The 17,149-nt window shown below is 39.6% G+C and overlaps 1 protein-coding gene across 2 annotated transcripts in view; it reads left to right on the top strand.

Annotated features, from left to right (window-relative positions):
- LOC134527411 (UPF0235 protein C15orf40 homolog) overlaps window positions 1-6,806 on the top strand; it is a 42,220-nt gene extending 35,414 nt beyond the window's left edge. For both annotated transcript variants that reach the window (XM_063360076.1, XM_063360075.1), the window contains exon 4: window positions 6,513-6,806. In XM_063360076.1, the coding sequence (XP_063216146.1) occupies window positions 6,513-6,611 (99 nt within the window). In that variant the 3' untranslated portion in view covers window positions 6,612-6,806. The remainder of the gene's footprint in view (window positions 1-6,512) is intronic.
- Window positions 6,807-17,149: the final 10,343 nt, after the last annotated feature.

The raw sequence follows: 17,149 nt of genomic DNA, 5'->3' as shown, positions 1-17,149 counted from the left end.
TCCACTTGCATCTGTGTCAAGGATATAGTATCCATGTTGACGGGGATAGGCGAGAATAGGGCTTGTACACAGGGCTTTCTTGAGGTCTTGAAAGGAAGTCTCGCATGTTGGCGTCCACAGAAATTGCCTCCTTTCCTCGGTCAGCTCATGCAGAGGCTTTGCAATGGCTGCGAACCCAGGTAAAAACCTCCTATAGTAGGTACAGAGACCCAAGAAGCTCCTTACATCATGCTTGTTTTCAGGCCGTGGCCACTCCTTTACAGACCGGATCTTCTCAGGGTCTGTTCGGACCCCAACCTGTGATACAATATGTCCGAGGAATGTTACCTCATGTTGAAACAAGAAGCACTTCTTAGGACTTAACTTGAGCTGTGCATGGCGAAGCCTGTCAAATACGTCCTGGAGGTTCTTTAAATGCTCCTTTACAGTATTTCCCACCACAATAATGTCGTCCAGGTACACTAGACATGTTTTCCAAGTCAAGCCATGCAGCACAAGTTCCATCAATCTCTCAAAGGTTGCGGGTGCATTACATAATCCGAATGGTAACACAGTAAACTGAAACAGCCCACTTCCTGTTGAGAAAGCAGTCTTCTCTTTATCCTCGGGGTGCAGCTCCACTTGCCAGTAACCACTCTTTAGGTCCAGCGTAGAGAACCATCTGGTGCCAGAGAGTGTGTCAAGTGTGTCATCGATACGTGGGAGGGGGTAGCTGTCCTTTTTGGTGACATCATTCAGCTTCCCGTAATCCACACAGAACCTCAGTTGGCCATCCTTCTTCGCTACCAGAACGACTGGGGAAGCCCAAGGACTTGCAGAAGGCTCTATGACACCACCCTCCATCATACTTGCAATCATCTTCTCTGCCTCTTCCTGTTTCGCTAGAGGAAGTCGCCGTGGTGCTTGTCGGATTGGTTCGGTATCGCCAGTGTTAATGCGGTGATACACGATGCTGGTTCTTCCAAGGTCAGTGTCCCCTAAGGAAAAAACATCTTGATTTCTCAACAGGAAAGAAGTAACTTCTTCCATCTCTTCACTTGTCAGATTATCTTGGCTTCGCTCCAATAACTGTTCTAAATTAGGATTAAGTCTCTGCTCGGTATGTATGCTAGGTGAAGAAGACTCACTCAGGCCTACCCAAGAGACTGGTTCACAGCTAGCTATTGGGTCTCCCTGTTTCAGAACCCTCGTTCGCGAATCAAGGTTGGCTACCCTGACTGGTACAACCTCGCCGACCTTAGCAATGCTTCGAGCAATCAGGAGCTTCTCCAATCCTAAAGTCATATCCGGCTCAATCAGATAGCTCATGTTGCCCCTAGGGTCTCCCATTATTCTAGCAGCTACAATCTGCTCATGGTTTGCTGGAATTGACACAGATTCGCTAACTACTACCTGCATTACAGGAACTTCCAATTGATCAGGGGTAAACAAAGCCACCTCTTCCCCTTTTATACGCAGTACCTGTCCCTCCATGTCAATAACAAATCCATACTGATTCATTATGTCCACTCCTAGAATTACTTCATCAGTGATATCGGCAACAAGAAATTTCTGTGGTAATGTCCAAGTCCCAATCCTTACTTCCGATTCCAACCATCCATGCACTGGTGCAGTGTCCCCAGTGGCTGTTTTAAGCCTGTATGGAATGGGTGTTCTCTTCAGTTTGTCCCTACTCACAAGGTCTGAGCGGATGATAGACACTGATGCCCCTGTGTCAACAGTGAGTAAACACTGTCTACCATTGATCCATCCATTAAGCAACAAACTGTCCTGACCTCTGCGAAGTAAGGATACTGGGAAAACCCTAGGGGCTACCATTTCCCGTAGAGCTGGCGTGTGCCCCCTCACACCAGCTACTGCCCGTTTCCCTGTTATTCTCGCTTGTCTTCTTTCTGTGATGTCTTCTTGTGTGTCGGGCATTCCCGCTGGATGTGTCCTAATTCTTGGCAGACAAAGCACCGTGGGCGTCCTACTCTTCGGGCCTGGGTACCCGGAGAATCATTTAGCAACTTCTTCAATGCCCTGATGATATCTCCTTCATTAGTGTTGTTTCTGGCATTTCCTTCAGTATATGGCTCCAGTCCAGTTCTCCTTGTCCTAATGCTGGTGTTTCTTGAAGCACTGCTTGCCGCTTCAATTTCTAAGGCATGGACCAAGGCATCGCAGCTCTTCTTGTGCCGGGCCAAACGAAGAGTCTGCTGTACTTCTGCATCTCTGATCCCGTCTATAAATGCACTGGTTGCCAGCTGTTGTCGAAATTCTGTTGGTGCATCTGGGTAAGCGAGGTACACAAGACGCTCGATGTCTGCCTCGAATTCCTGGAATGTTTCTGAGGGCCGCTGCTGACGTGTCTTCAGGGCTGTTCTGTATACCTCGCCCATGTGTCGGTCGCCATACCTTAGCTTGAGAGCTTCCACCAGTACCGCATAGTTCTTCTGCTCTGGTACTGGTATGGTCTGAAGCAGCTCGAGTGGAGGTCCTCGCAGGGCCAGGATGAGTGCTGTAGCCTTCTCCTCCTCGTCCCAGCCATTTACCTCAGAAGCTGCTTCAAACTGTCTTCTGTAGACAGCCCACGAGGTTTGGCCATCGAAGGTGGGTGGCTTGAACTTTGAATGACAGGTTGCGGCTTCCACCTTCACATCTCCAGAATAACTGCTTCGTTTCGTAGCACATGTAGCATCCTTTAGCATCCGACGCCATTCTTCGGTTACCGCTGATATTCGCTGTTCTGTGGTGTGCTCGAGTTGGGCCAGCTGTTGTGCTACTAGTTCTTCATGTTCTGCCACATGTTGCTCTAAACACTGTACTTTGCCTTCCAACTGGTTGCTGGTTTCATCGATCTTCTTTTTCATCTCTTCTTGGCAATTATCAATTTTATTCTTCATTTCTTCCTGGCCACTCTTCATTTCATTCTTAATTTCTTCCTGGCTACTCTTCATCTCGTCCAGCCTATTCTCCATTTTCTCCTGGCTATTCTTCATTTCATTCTTCATTTCTTCCTGGCTACTCTTCATCTCGTCCAGCCTATTCTCCATTTTCTCCTGGCCATTCTTTATTTCTTCCCTGTTACTCTTCATTTCATTCTTCATTTCTTCCTGGCTACTCTTCATCTCGTCCAGCCTATTCTCCATTTTCTCCTGGCCATTCTTCATTTCTTCCCTGTTACTCTTCATTTCATTCTTCAGTTCTTCCTGACCTTTATCAATTTTATTATTCATTTCGGCCAAGAAAGCCACTATGTTTTCCAACTTGTCAGCAGCCATCTTTCTTGTCAACATACACTATTAGTCTTTCGCTGTCACTATTGTTCTATCACTACACTATTTATCACCTATGTGCTTAACTACCTACAATTCCTAATACTAACTTTATTCTAGAAAAAGGTAATTCTATTATTATTTTAATTTTAAATTTCTTAAATCTAATCCTAAATCTAATAAATAGGGCTATCCCACTTCTGACACCAAAATGTTACGATTTCCCTGCGGGTTCGTAAGGATAGCCCAATTGATAGATTTTTATTACACACACACAGTTTTATTTATTACCACTACTTGTCACTTACAAATAATCTTCTAAATTGGCAGATAATTAATTACACGTAAATAAATGTCAATTCCCCAGTCACTCGTTTCGCACACCTCGCTGGGCCGCACTTCCGGCGCAACTCTCGCAGCAGCACCCCTCGTGGGTCTCTGCCGGGACTCCGTCGCCGCACTCCGCCGCCGCCGTCACACCCTTCGCCGAGATCCCACACGACGACTCGCTCGCCACTTCACTCGGGACTCCGCCGCGCCCGCGACTCTATCGCCCGGAAACTCCCGACTCCACTGAACTCACTCACTCCCTGCCCTGGAACCTTCCTCCAAGGACTTCGCCACTCTGCCGCACCCGCGGCACTATCGCCCGGAAACTCCGCCGCGGGAGAACTCCCCACCGAACTCCCAACTCACTCTCTGACTCTGACTCGGACTCGAAGGTCGGCCCAACCTCCTTAAATAGTCCTTGGGTTCCCATCCAGAACAATCGGGCATGTCTCCGAGATATCGCGCGACCTTCGCCGTCGAAATGCCCAGAAACGCATCGTGAGTCCTCGAAGGACGCGGTGGCTGCTCTAAGAACGCCGATAAAGGCATCTGAGTCATTTTATTCCGCAGTGCGGCCTCTTTTAAGTAACCCGATCTGAGGCAGGTGCGCGCTGCGACGGTCAGGATGTAGCGAGATAGTATGACACGAGATACCAGGGAGAGGATGCGGGTGGAAGGGGGCGCAGACAGGCCGAACGAGTGCGGCGATGCCATGCACTGCTGTCAAGCGCGAATGTAACAGTATATATTCATGCTTTAAATATGTCTGTTTAGATAATCTCTAGAGAAAGAAAAACAAATATCCAGGAAAAACGCAAGGGTATTATAATTACATATGAAGCAGTTATTTGTTCTCATTGAGCCAAGTACTTCATGATACTTTTAAAACTGCTTCAACATGACTAATGGTCAGTTGCACCATTGGATATCAACACTCAACCTGAGATCGAATATGGTTGTTTTTGGAATCACTTGTTTTTGTGAGTAGAGCACTAGCCAAGACCGTAGGAGCATCTAATTCCACTAAAAAAATATTGCTTTTTAAATAATTACTCTACAGAAAATAATGACTGGAGAACTTACTTATGTTAAAAGGCCCAGTTTCTGAAGATACCAGTATGCTAGAAATGGTGCATTCTGTGCAGTGCTTACACTTCAGTGATTGTGCTAATGAGTGGGCAGTTGCAGCACAAGGGGATCCAATAATGCAGGACCTAATACGGTACTACCACCACGGATGGCCTCAGGTATCTGATAAGGCTCAAGTCTACTGGAAATATAGGGACAAGCTGTTCGTAGAAAATGGCATTGTTCTATTAAAAGATGTAGTGTGTGTTAGGGTAGTCATCCCATTAACATTAAGAGGATAAATGCTGGCAAAAAACCAAGCAAGCCATGTTCTGACCAGCGATGAATGATTGCATTGACTGTTTGTTAAAATGTACAAAATTTGTGAGTGTAGTCAGCCAGCCAAACAAAAAGAGCAGCTGTTAAGTTAACTCCCTCCTCAGGTATGATGGGAGCAAATTTCAACCATTATGTTTCACCATCATGGTAAGGATTACCTGGTCATAGTAGACAAGTTTTCCTATTGGTTATAAATCACCCTATGAAAGAAAACTGCAAACTCTGTTATAGAGGCATTTAAGAATGTATTCTCTACACATGGAAACCCTAAAACTCTGTATTTGGATAATGTGCCCATTAATTCCTTTCAGTTCAAGCAATATTTAAAAGACATCTACTTTGATCTATTAACGTCTAGTTCCAGAAATCCCCAAATTAATGGACAGGTAGAGAAAAATGTCAACATTGCAAAGTCAATTCTCTCAAAACAAGTTGTTTAGAATCTGGAGGGAATCACTTATGCAGTAGAGAAACAGCCCCATCGTGTCAATGCAGGCTTTCCCTGCCCAACTCCTCAAGAGATGAAGGTTGCGTTCGTGACTGCCAGTCACCAGTATGAATCTGAAGCAAGTGATCAAAAGAAATGTTGAAGTAAAGTTGTGGTTAAAATAGGAGAGAATAAGAATGTGGTACAAAAAAGCTGCCAGTAATAGGTCAGATTCATTTTGTCCTGGAGAAAACATAGTGATAACACAGGCACAGGTTTACCAAGGGTTAAAGGCAGAATTGTGAGAAAACACACCTCTCCTTGATCATATTGTAATTTGTTAGCCAAGGAAATGTAGTTAGGAAGACAACTAAACACATTCATAGATCTCATTCTAATTTGCCACAAAATGGATTGGATGAAAATGATTACCACCTAGATGTAGCTCTTGCAACAGTGATAGCTCTCACACAACTAATGTGGCTCCTAATGATAGTCCCAATGCAAGTGCTGGTACTCTACAAACCAGGAAAAATGGTCAAACACCCAGTAATACTACCTTATCAGAGGAAGAAGGCCCTTTTCATGTTTTTCCCCAGTAACAGAAGGTAGGCACATTAGGGCGGTGACAACGGTGTAAATCATGGTAATTGTGTTGATGAAACCAGTCTTGTTCATGCTGGAGAACCATTTGTTTCTATTTTGTTGCTTTTGTCTGTTTATCCTTTCACTTGTGGTCCAAAAACTTTTCAGATGAAAGTAATTCTAATTGGCTGTTGTTTAAGAATCATTTAAACCTGAGAAAAATCTTTTTTTTTTAAAGTCAAAAGCCTATGATTAAAGTTATGTTCCATTGTGTATTAATAAGTTTCCACAAGGGATTAAACCTTAAAATAATTATAAAACATTTTTGTAGTTTTTTTTAAAGAACACTAGCCTAAAAGAAAAAAAACTGTAATGAAGGTTGCTTGGTACATGCAGTTTATGTGCAAGGGTTTTATTAATTTATTTTAGTCCTTTAGTTATGAAGTTGTGCATGATCTTATTAAAAAAAAAGTTGTAAGTACCAAACATTTCAATTCCGGTTTCAGGGTTCACGTTCAAGAAATAAGACTTTAGTCGTGTCAAAAGGCTGCCTAACAAAAGATGATGTTTTGCAGAAACTGAAAACAGAACAGGAAGAAAGTTGATTGCTTGTTGTGCTTTGTAAATGGTTTTTAGTGTGTCAGCTTGTCATGCCTTACATTTAATTGGCAAGTGATGAAGACATCAAGAATGTAACATGTACTTTTTGCCTTAAGTTTTTAAAAGACAATTTTCAGCTTAAAGTTAACTTTAATGTAATTTTAATGTTTTGCCGAGTTAATAAATACTGATTAAAGACATTTTATGTATGTAATGAAGTTTTTTAGTGAAGTGGAATGAAGAGCCAAAAAAGTATGTAAAATTGTTTTGTAGGTAAATGTATGAACATATTTTTATGTGGTTTTATTAATGATACAGCATTAATAAATATTATATAACAGTTTTTTTTAAGATAATTTATGAAGTATGATACCACTCACCACCTCTGGCTAGCTCAAATTAGGTGATAAATATATATAATATATATTATATATATGTATGTATTATCAATACTAATATTATAAATGCGAAAGTAACTCTGTCTGTCTGTCTGTATGTCTGTATGTCTGTTTGTTTGTTACCTTTTCCCGGCTGAACAGCTGAACGGATCGTAATGAAATTTGACAAGGAGATAGATTATATCCTGGGGATGGACATAGGCTATCTTTTGTCTAAAAAAATAATCTTTAAACGGGTTAAAAAAAATATATCTTAATTTTATGTAATGTCTGTCATAGATATACAAACTGTTAGTGTCATTCCTCTATGCCTGCCGAACAATAGCTTTCAAGCCATTACGTTACGTTTTTTTATTGTAAGGAACTAAGTAGAGAGTAAGAAAAAAATAAAGATCTTGACAGTTTGTAGTGTCGCCATATTTGTTTAAATTTTCAATACCGTTTTTGTATATTACAATTTAAATTGCAGAAAAAAATAATGTTTCATCCTTACTAATCCTTACTAATATTATAAATGCGAAAGTAACTCTGTCTGTCTGTCTGTCTGTCTGTCTGTCTGTCTGTCTGTCTGTCTGTCTGTCTGTCTGTCTGTCTGTTTGTTTGTTTGTTACCTTTTCCCGGCTGAACGGCTGGACGGATCGTAATGAAATTTGGCAAGGAGATAGATTATATCCTGGGGATGGACATAGGCTATCTTTTGTCTAAAAAAATAAATTTTAAACGGGTTAAAAAAATATATCTTAATTTTATGTAATGTGTGTCATAGATATACAAACTGTTAGTGTCATTCCTCTATGTCTGCCGAGCAATAGCGTTCAAGCCATTACGTTATGTTTTGCTATTGTAAGGAACTAAGTAGAGAGTAAGAAAAAAATAAAGATCTTGACAGTTTGTAGTGTCACCATATTTGTTTCATTTTTCAATACCGTTTTTGTATATTACAATTCAAATTGCAGAAAAAAATCATGTTTCATAGACACACAAATAGTGAGTGTGTGTCATTTCTCTATGACCACGAGGTCTCGCCGCGTCAATTTTCTCCTTAGGGGAAACCCATCCGCTTGATTAAATAAACAGCTTTTATCGTTGAATGATTTCATGATTTATTTCAAGAAAATCTGCTCTCATAAAAAAGTTAGTTTTATAGACGTTCAATAGGTGTCCTCTCTCTCTCTCTCTCTCTATGAAGATCAATCTATGAATCGTTACAAATTTATTTCCTTTATTTTTTTAGTTTGATTTGATACAATATGATTTCACTAAAAATCAATTTCTACCCCTTCCTATTTTCATTTCCACATTACGAAGTTTCACTTCTTCCGCGCGGAGGGACTCCACGCAATATTTTTGCATGCAATTAAAAACTATTTTTTAATGATGCCAAAGAAGTATAACTTCTCATGCGCATACCTAAGTACACGCACCCATTTTTTAAATTTAATTTCTTCTATATATATTTTTTCTCCCTACCTAGGGCACTCATAATTCTTTTAAATTTCACGTGTATGTTTTCAATGTCATTCAAGTTGTACAATTTTTTTTTGTCAAATTGGTCATTATTTATACTTTTTTTCATTTTGGAAACATACGTATTTTAGGTATTATGACAAATAAAAAAAATTAATTTCACTAACATTCTTAGGTTTTTATTGTGTGGATAGTTTCAAGTTTAATATTATGTAGGTATATAATTTCTTAAACTTATAAATTTCTTCGAAATTTATTCATAGGTAGGTAGGGCCTACTAATATTTTCTATTTGTCAATATTGTTATTTTTTTTTACATTACCTACTTATTTGCAAGGAGTTTGGTTTAGTGTTTATAATTTATCTGCTGAGCGTCAAGAGTCTTAGGGCTGCTGAGACCGAAGACCAGAAATATTTATCAATTATGTAATATAATGTTGAAAAATTTGAATTTTACTATTTCAGGAAAGTTGATTTTTTTTATTAATTAGAATAGTCACGTGTAATTGCCATCTTCCTTTATTTCATATTAAACATAATGTTTGGTTGAGTGTGAGATAATTTTATTTATGTATGTTTTAATTTCATTTAATTTCTTATATATATTCTTACCTACCTACTTCTATTAAATTCCAGGCGGATGTTAACATTGTCATTCCAGTTGTATAAATTTTTTTGTCAAATTAGTTGTTATTTATACTTTTTGTTTCATTTTGGACTATGTTTATTTTTTTACTTAATTCAAAGATTTGTGGTGTGTACAGGGAGTGATATCTCTATTAATTTCTATACTCCTTTAGATAAGCGGAATATTGCTACCACAGTTTTACATATAAACAAATCCTACAAATGTTTTAAACATTATGACAAATAAAAAATAGTTTCAAAAACATCCTTAGTTTTTTTGGTGTGTATGGTTTGAAGTTAATTATTATGTATGTACATAAATTCTTAAACATAGAGTTATTTATTAATTTATTTAGATAATTATTCATAGGTAGGTAATAAGCTTTCTATTTGTCAATATTGTTATTATGGTAGATAGGAGTACAGTAAATGCCTACATTCTTATATTCCTTTATATCTCTTTCGATTTGGATTTTTCCGAGCCATTCGGGGTCCTAAACAACACCCCCCCCCCCCCCCAGGTGGTAAAAGCCCCAAAATTTCGAAAGTTTAAAAAATTTTAAAAATCTATCTCTTTCGATTTTAAGTGTTTTCGAGCCATTCAGGGTCCTCGAAACCCCGCCCCCCCTCTGGGAACAAAGCCCCAAAATTTCAACAATTTCAGGAATTTCAAATATCTATTCTTTCGAGATGGAGTGTTCCAAACCATTCGAGGTCCTGAACATCCACTTTCCGCAAAAGTGAAAGCCCCGAAATTTCGAAATATAAGAATTTATATAATTGGATGTTGGTATGTATGACGTCGATAAACTCTTACACCGTTTGACCGATCGCCTTGAAAGTTGGCACATCAAAATGTTTTTATCATGGAGAAGGTTTTTATGCTATCCATTTTTTGTAACTCGCCGCTAGATGGCGCTGCAGCGCATCAACTTCTAAACCTTTCAACCAATCGCCATGGGTAAACAGAAAATCATAGGTCACAGATACACAAACAGTAATTGTGTGTCATTTCTTAATGTCCACCACACTGGACATATCGCTATCCATTTTGCTGTAACTCGCGGACAATATATCACCCGGTGTTCAGCATGGGCAAAGCCGGGTACTGCAGCTAGTATATAATATATATTATATGAATATTATATATATTATTTATATGCATGTATTATATATAATATATATTATATGTACCCGGTATATTATATAATATATATTATACATACTATATTTTATATATATATAATATACAGGGTGTAACAAAATTCATGTTACAACGCTTGAGTGTAGAAAGCTCTTATTATTGCAACCATTTTTGCCTATAAACATGTTGCCGGAAACGTGTAGTTAAGCCCCTGTAGCCCGAGAAAGAGTCAGCGTAGGCAACCCATTGGGCTTTGTGCGAGACAGACGATGCTGTGGTGAATTACGTGTTTACGACGCCGGGCAGCGCTCGAGAGGACTGTACAATGTCGAATGCTGACCCCCGCCCCTTTTTACTTCCGTTGGTGGCGCCCTCACCTCTTTTCTTCCGTTCGTGCCATGCCATAGCACTGCGCAGCGTGACATCGCAGTGTCGCAGTGTGTTTTGATATCACTGGTGGTCTGTCGTTTACTGTTCTGTCGTACAAGCAAACTCGTGGTGTCCTTTCTTTCGCTGTGGTTCTGAAAAGGGCGACGTTTTAGTGGAGCTCAATGGAGTACACGTTTAGTGAGTACACGGACATGCTGCTTGTTTACGGGGAAACCAGAAAAAATGGACGAGCCGCCCGTCGTCTGTACGAAAAACGATATCCGGGTCGTAGGATTCCAGCTCACACCATATTTGCAAGATTTACTCAGCGAATGCATGATACTGGTACATGTGCCGTCACAAGACCAAATGCTGGTGCTCCACGCAGGGTTCGTACTCCCAGTTTTGAAGAAGATGTACTTCAGAGATTTGAGGAGAGTCCGGATACAAGCACAAGGGCAGAAGGTTCCGATATGGACGCTGACAAAATGGCTGTTTGGCGAGTTCTTCATGAGCAACTCTTGTACCCGTACCACCTACAAAAAGTGCAACACATGGGTCCAGCGGACTATCCTCTTCGCATGACCTTTTCTCGTTGGTACATTCGAAGAGTATTGAGGAACCCCGAGTTAGCGGTTTTATTCAGCGATGAAGCCAAGTTCACTCAAGACGCTATTCTCAATTCGCACAACAGTCATGTTTGGAATGATGTCAATCCGCATGCAACGTGTGTTACAGCTCGCCAGGAACGTTTTTCAGTTAATGTGTGGGCCGGTATTGTTGACGGCGTACTCATCGGGCCTTTTTTTCCTTCCGTAACGACTTACCGGCGACTGATACCTCCACTTCCTTCAGAACGAACTACCAGGTCTTCTTGAAGAGGTTCCATTGCATGTCCGATGTGTGATGTGGTACCAACATGACGGGGCACCACCTCATTTTTCCCTGCAAGTGCGAGAGTAAACCAAACATTTCCAAACCGATGGATTGGACGAGCGGGCCCTGTCGCATGGTCGCCAAGGTCACTGGACCCAACCCCGTTAGATTTCTTTCTGTGGGGTTACGTAAAAGGGCTAATCTACGCTATGCCAGTAGAAACGGTAGAAGAGCTTACACAGCGAATCATTGAAGCGTTCGAAATCATAAGGTCGACTCCACACATGCTCCAGCGTATCCGTGAAAACATGATTCGCCGTTGCCACTTCTGTGTCGCTCAAGGTGGGCGTGTTTTTGAGCCGTTGCTTTAGGCTGTCACGTTGTTAAAATGCATGCAACAATTTCAATGTTGTGAAACAAAGCCGAAGCTGTGATTGATTTCAGAGTGAATTTAAAATCTGTGCCACGATTAAAAAGGTTATTTCTCTACTCGAACACCCGCATATCTACAACATAACACTCTACAACGGGTTGCCTACGCTGACTTTCTGGGGCTACAGGGGCTTAACTACACGTTTCCGGCAACATGTTTATTGGCAAAAATGGTTGCAAATAATAAGAGCTTTCTACCCTCAAGCATTGTAACATGAATTTTGATACACTCTGTATATAATATATATAATATAATATATATAATATGTATTATATATTATATATAATATGTATTATATATAATATGTATTATATATATTATATATTATATATGATATGTATTATATATTATATATATAATATATATAATATAATAATATAATAATAATATATTATATATTATATATGATATGTATTATATATTATATATATAATTTATATAATATATAACATATATATAATATATATAATACATATTATATAATATATATAATATATATATTATATATAATACATATTATATATATTATATATATTACACACACAAGAATTATTAAAAACACATATAAAACTACATTTTCTAAAAATGACTCCTAGCTAGATCGATTTATCGCCCCCGAAACCCTCTGCATACTAAATTTCATGAAAATCGTTGGAGCTGTTTCCGAGATTTAGATTATATATATAGACACACACACACACACACACACACACACACACACACACACACACACACACACGAACAAGAATTGCTCGCTTAAAGCTATAAGATAAACTGAACACACTTGTCTGTCTTACAATAAATAATAAACCTATATATATATTTTTTTCAATTAACACACACAACATAACAAGGAGACAAGAAAACTAATGTTTCTCTTAACCTTTTCCTGCTATCCTAGAACGACCGCCCGACCATTGGGTCCGACAGTTTTCATGACACAACGTCTCTACACACGATCCAACCGGTGGGGCCGACAGCGGTTGTCCCGACGGTTGGGCTGTCGTGTCGGAGCGTGTTTAGGGCCTTTAAAGAAATCAGTCAAACATTATCATTATCCTGCTACATGAAACAATTAGTAGGTACATACTCAACAATTACCAAACAATTTATCCCTTTTTTTAAGTAACTTTCCATTTGTAACTTAAACACTTTTCATAACAAAACTAGGTAACCATTTAAACTTACTGTCAATAAAGTAAAACCATCTTAGTTTAACATTTTTTCTTAACACAAAGTTTTAATGAAAAGAAAACTTAAAAAGGAATTACATTGTAACTTTTCTTTTTGAAAACTTTGAAATCATTTTGTACTAAAACTTTTTCACATCAAAAATAAATAAAATTCTTAAAATGTAACTACTTTAAAAAAAAATATAAATGAATGATTTTACAATAACTATGTTAACATAACACAACACCTCTTGTGGTTCTGGTTCCAAACCACTAATCACTGAAGTAAGACTATGTTAGTTCACATCGAAACCTAGAAAGTTCTGCTTCACTGAAAATAAAATTATTAGACACTTAAAATTATGAAATCATCTCTGCTTCACTCACTATCTATTTAGTCTGGGAGTACGAGTCATTAATGTACTGTCGTGGTTCTGTCAACTGTCGTGAATTGGGCGCCACCGTATGATAAGGGCACATGGACCCGGCAGAGACTCGTCTCAGGGCGTGACATCGCCCGTGTGGAGAACGAGATTCGGTCCCTCCTAGCCTCCAATTATCGCACAGACCTGGCCCGCTCTCATCGTCGGGCACTCTTACACGAAGATGGTTGCACACTCCAGTGGGTTCTTAAAGGCAACCCACATGCCTGATATCTGGGAGAGCTGGCACATGGTCAGTAAATAACATGGTGAACTCAGTACAGTTTTTTTTATTATACTTTGACGTTAGGTTACACAGTACCCACGGCACGAACTGAGCTAGGCATGAGCCGGACCATGCGGTGGTCGCACAAGATGATGTCGCTTAGCTGTCTGGCAAAGTCCGCTAAGGGTTAAAAAAATACTGAGTTGAACAGTCTGCTGGCAGAGGCAAGTCCCGAGGATAATATTAAATTGATTGAAAATGAATTAAGTTAACAGATATAAGTACAGTTCGGCGATGCAAATGGATGAAGTCCCCGGGGTGCATATACGTCTCACCTTGACCGCTGCTAGTTGCAGACTGGGCCAGAAGGGCGCGCTCCCACCGGCGAAATGGCGTCTTCCGCTGAACCACAGAACTGTTACACTAGTTTAGTTATGTGTCGCAGGTCAACAAAGAAAGTACTCTTAAAATACTAACATAAAAAATACATGCCCTCTGTTACTTAGCTACATGCGAACATACATTTATTATTAAACTTACATATAAACAGGATCAAGGTTAGTTCAGTTCCGGTCCACTATGGCATCGTTGTTGTACCGAAGCAATGAGCTTAAAACACAGTCTTTCAGTGATTCCATGCCAGGAAGGAACGGGTGAAGGTCAAGGAAGAGAGTTTTGTTCAACCAGGCTTATAGGGTGAAGCCCGTCGTCGTCAATACAAATGCACTCAAGTCACTCCCAGATCCTCTTACAGGTTAAAAACAATTGTAATCAAGTAAATAATTAAAATTATACATGAACTTGTTATAAATGTTGTTTTATATGTCCATAAATGCTATCTTTGTCTGCTTTTCTTGGATCTTGAGTCTTGTGTCTTGTGTCTTGTAATCATGCATCTTGTCAACTGAACTGCTCATCAGTTAGGCTATCTGTAACATTTGCAAAATACATGTTGTTCCTCTAGTCACATAAATGTTCACTTTACCTTTGGCCCTAAAAAAAATATTAGTACACATTACCCTAAACAGTTATTTATGGGTGTTATGCGTCTCTCTAAATTTTTTCTACCACACTTACACACAATTTAATCTTAAGTACAGTAAAAAATATTCTATCCTAAACACCAACCCTTATCTAACTCAGCCACTTGCTGTTTTAATTAAGTTTTAACTTAAGAACTTCCCTCTGTTTAAAAACAAACTGGATAACCACTACATCTTAGTCTATAACTTTTTTTCTCTTCGATTATTCTTCCCTTATTCTTCTCTGTGCTTCTCAAACTTTTCCATAAATTTCCTCTGAACATCACAAAGACAACAGAACACCCGTACTCTTTCTTATGGACCTTTAATCAAAATAAAATTTATTCAAATTATCCAGCGACTGGGTTTGTCTAGCAAACCAACCCCGTGGTACTTATTTCTTCAGGCCCACCACTTGACATCGTCCGGGCCTGCGGCCCCTTTGAGTCCGATATGCCACCGCCCAAACACCACCCACCCTCCATTCAAACCTCCCGCTTACGTGTGCGTGTGTGTGTTGTTCGCCCAACAAGAGGGCACTTTAGAGCAAGTGCGCCGCACCCCTAAAATATAATTAAATACAACTGTGTAAATTGTTTTTATTGTTCCCCGAGTGCGACGTGACGGCAGATCGGCCGGGAGGGTTTTTATGTACTTCTATTTTAAAATTGTATAATTAAATATTGGGGCGTTTCCAGACATTCCCGAAGAACACCGACGGAAGCCGAAGCCAGACAATATTTAAATATTATTATTAATAATTGTAATTTCTATGATCCTTTTATATATTCAGTAATTATCACGTAATATTTCAAGAATCTTTTTATGTTATTTTAGTTTCCCGTGGCACGAAATCAAACATACTTTTAACAGCAATTGTTTCGGCGGGGGGACGCCATGTTAGGCTAGCAGAGCCATGAGCTCAGCCCAGTCTTCCGCCATCAACGACCGAGAGCAGACGCTTCAGCACTCCGGGGACCTCTCCGCTTGCTCACCTCTGATTAAGTAATTCTGTTCATCTTAATTCTTTTAAATCTTTTTTCGTTTAGTCCTCGGAGCTTCTCTCGGTCGGGGGACTGCTTTATTAAGTACTTTGTGACCTTTATCGGTCTTCTCTTAAATTTCATACGTAAGTCGAGGTGTGACCACGTGGTTGGTCACTATACTTAAACCGATTCGTGCCGCGGGCGTTTGTTGCAGTTTAAATCGTGTACGTGTATAATCGGAATTGGCCGAATAAATAAGGGCGTGTAAATCTAAATGTATTCTTTTATTTTTATTTCTTAAATATGTGTGACCATGTGGCGAGTGACGGCGTGTGGGACGCCTGAGAGCCTACTGCGTACGGAATAGCGTGCCCGACGCTGAGAGCGGGCAGGTGTTAGGTCGAGGTTGTTTTCAGGGGGAAAATAAAATCACGTCTCACATGGGCGACGTCACGACCCTGGTAAAGAGTCTCGCATAGGTCCGTGCCCGTTGCACGGTGGCGCCCTTAAAATCCGAGCATTCATCGAAAACCCCGCTTATTAAAGATACGAGGCCGCGCCCCCGTATCACACTTCTTTATGGTGCCTCTTACAATGGTAGCCACTGCTACTTAAATGGACACAGCACACCATATTCTCATTCTCCTTTTCGACTAGGGGTCACCTGCCTCACAATAATGACACATAAAGGGGTCTCCTACCCTACAACACTACAGCCCATCTCTTTTGGGTCTGTACAACTTTTAATTCCTTTAAACAATTCCCTTCTTCCCAAGGGAATTTTTCATCTTTAAACTTCTCACTGTATCACACAGCCAAACTACACTGGCTGGAAACCTCAATAACTCCTAATAAATATGCTTCTCTAAAAATTTGGAAATCTCCCTAATTATTCGACTTACATCTCATCTTCTTTCATTAGGGCCACTGCCCTCGACACACAATAACTTTATTTTTTCATCATAAACATAACATTTTTCTGCTCCTTTGGTTTTCTCCTCACACTTCCAACACATTATTTTTTAACCGGGGTAGAATTAAACCAACACAAACATAGACAATTCATTACGATCCATGTCGAGCCTATACTATACATCATGCAAATTGTAAAATAAATCACTTACATGTAATAAGACCTCTTCTCCTAAAACAAAATTTAAATTTACATTAATAAAAAATAACCTAGTTTCTTAACATTATGATACCAACTGCACAGCTGTCTCATAATCAGCTGTCATGAAGGTCTTTGTTTAGCGACTTTATTAAGACCATTTGTACATTATGTTTCACATTATTTATTGTTTATGCTTGGAACTTGGGTACATATGTCACAGTATTTTTTTTTTGTGCAGTACTGTAGGTTGGATGTGAACGAAACTTTCTCCTAGCTTTGTGTATCCA

This window comes from Bacillus rossius, chromosome 1 (genome assembly GCF_032445375.1).
Source record: "Bacillus rossius redtenbacheri isolate Brsri chromosome 1, Brsri_v3, whole genome shotgun sequence".
Lineage (NCBI taxonomy): Eukaryota > Metazoa > Arthropoda > Insecta > Phasmatodea > Bacillidae > Bacillus > Bacillus rossius.
Note: the sequence above shows the minus strand (reverse complement) of the source record. Positions and strands in the feature narration are given on the sequence as shown.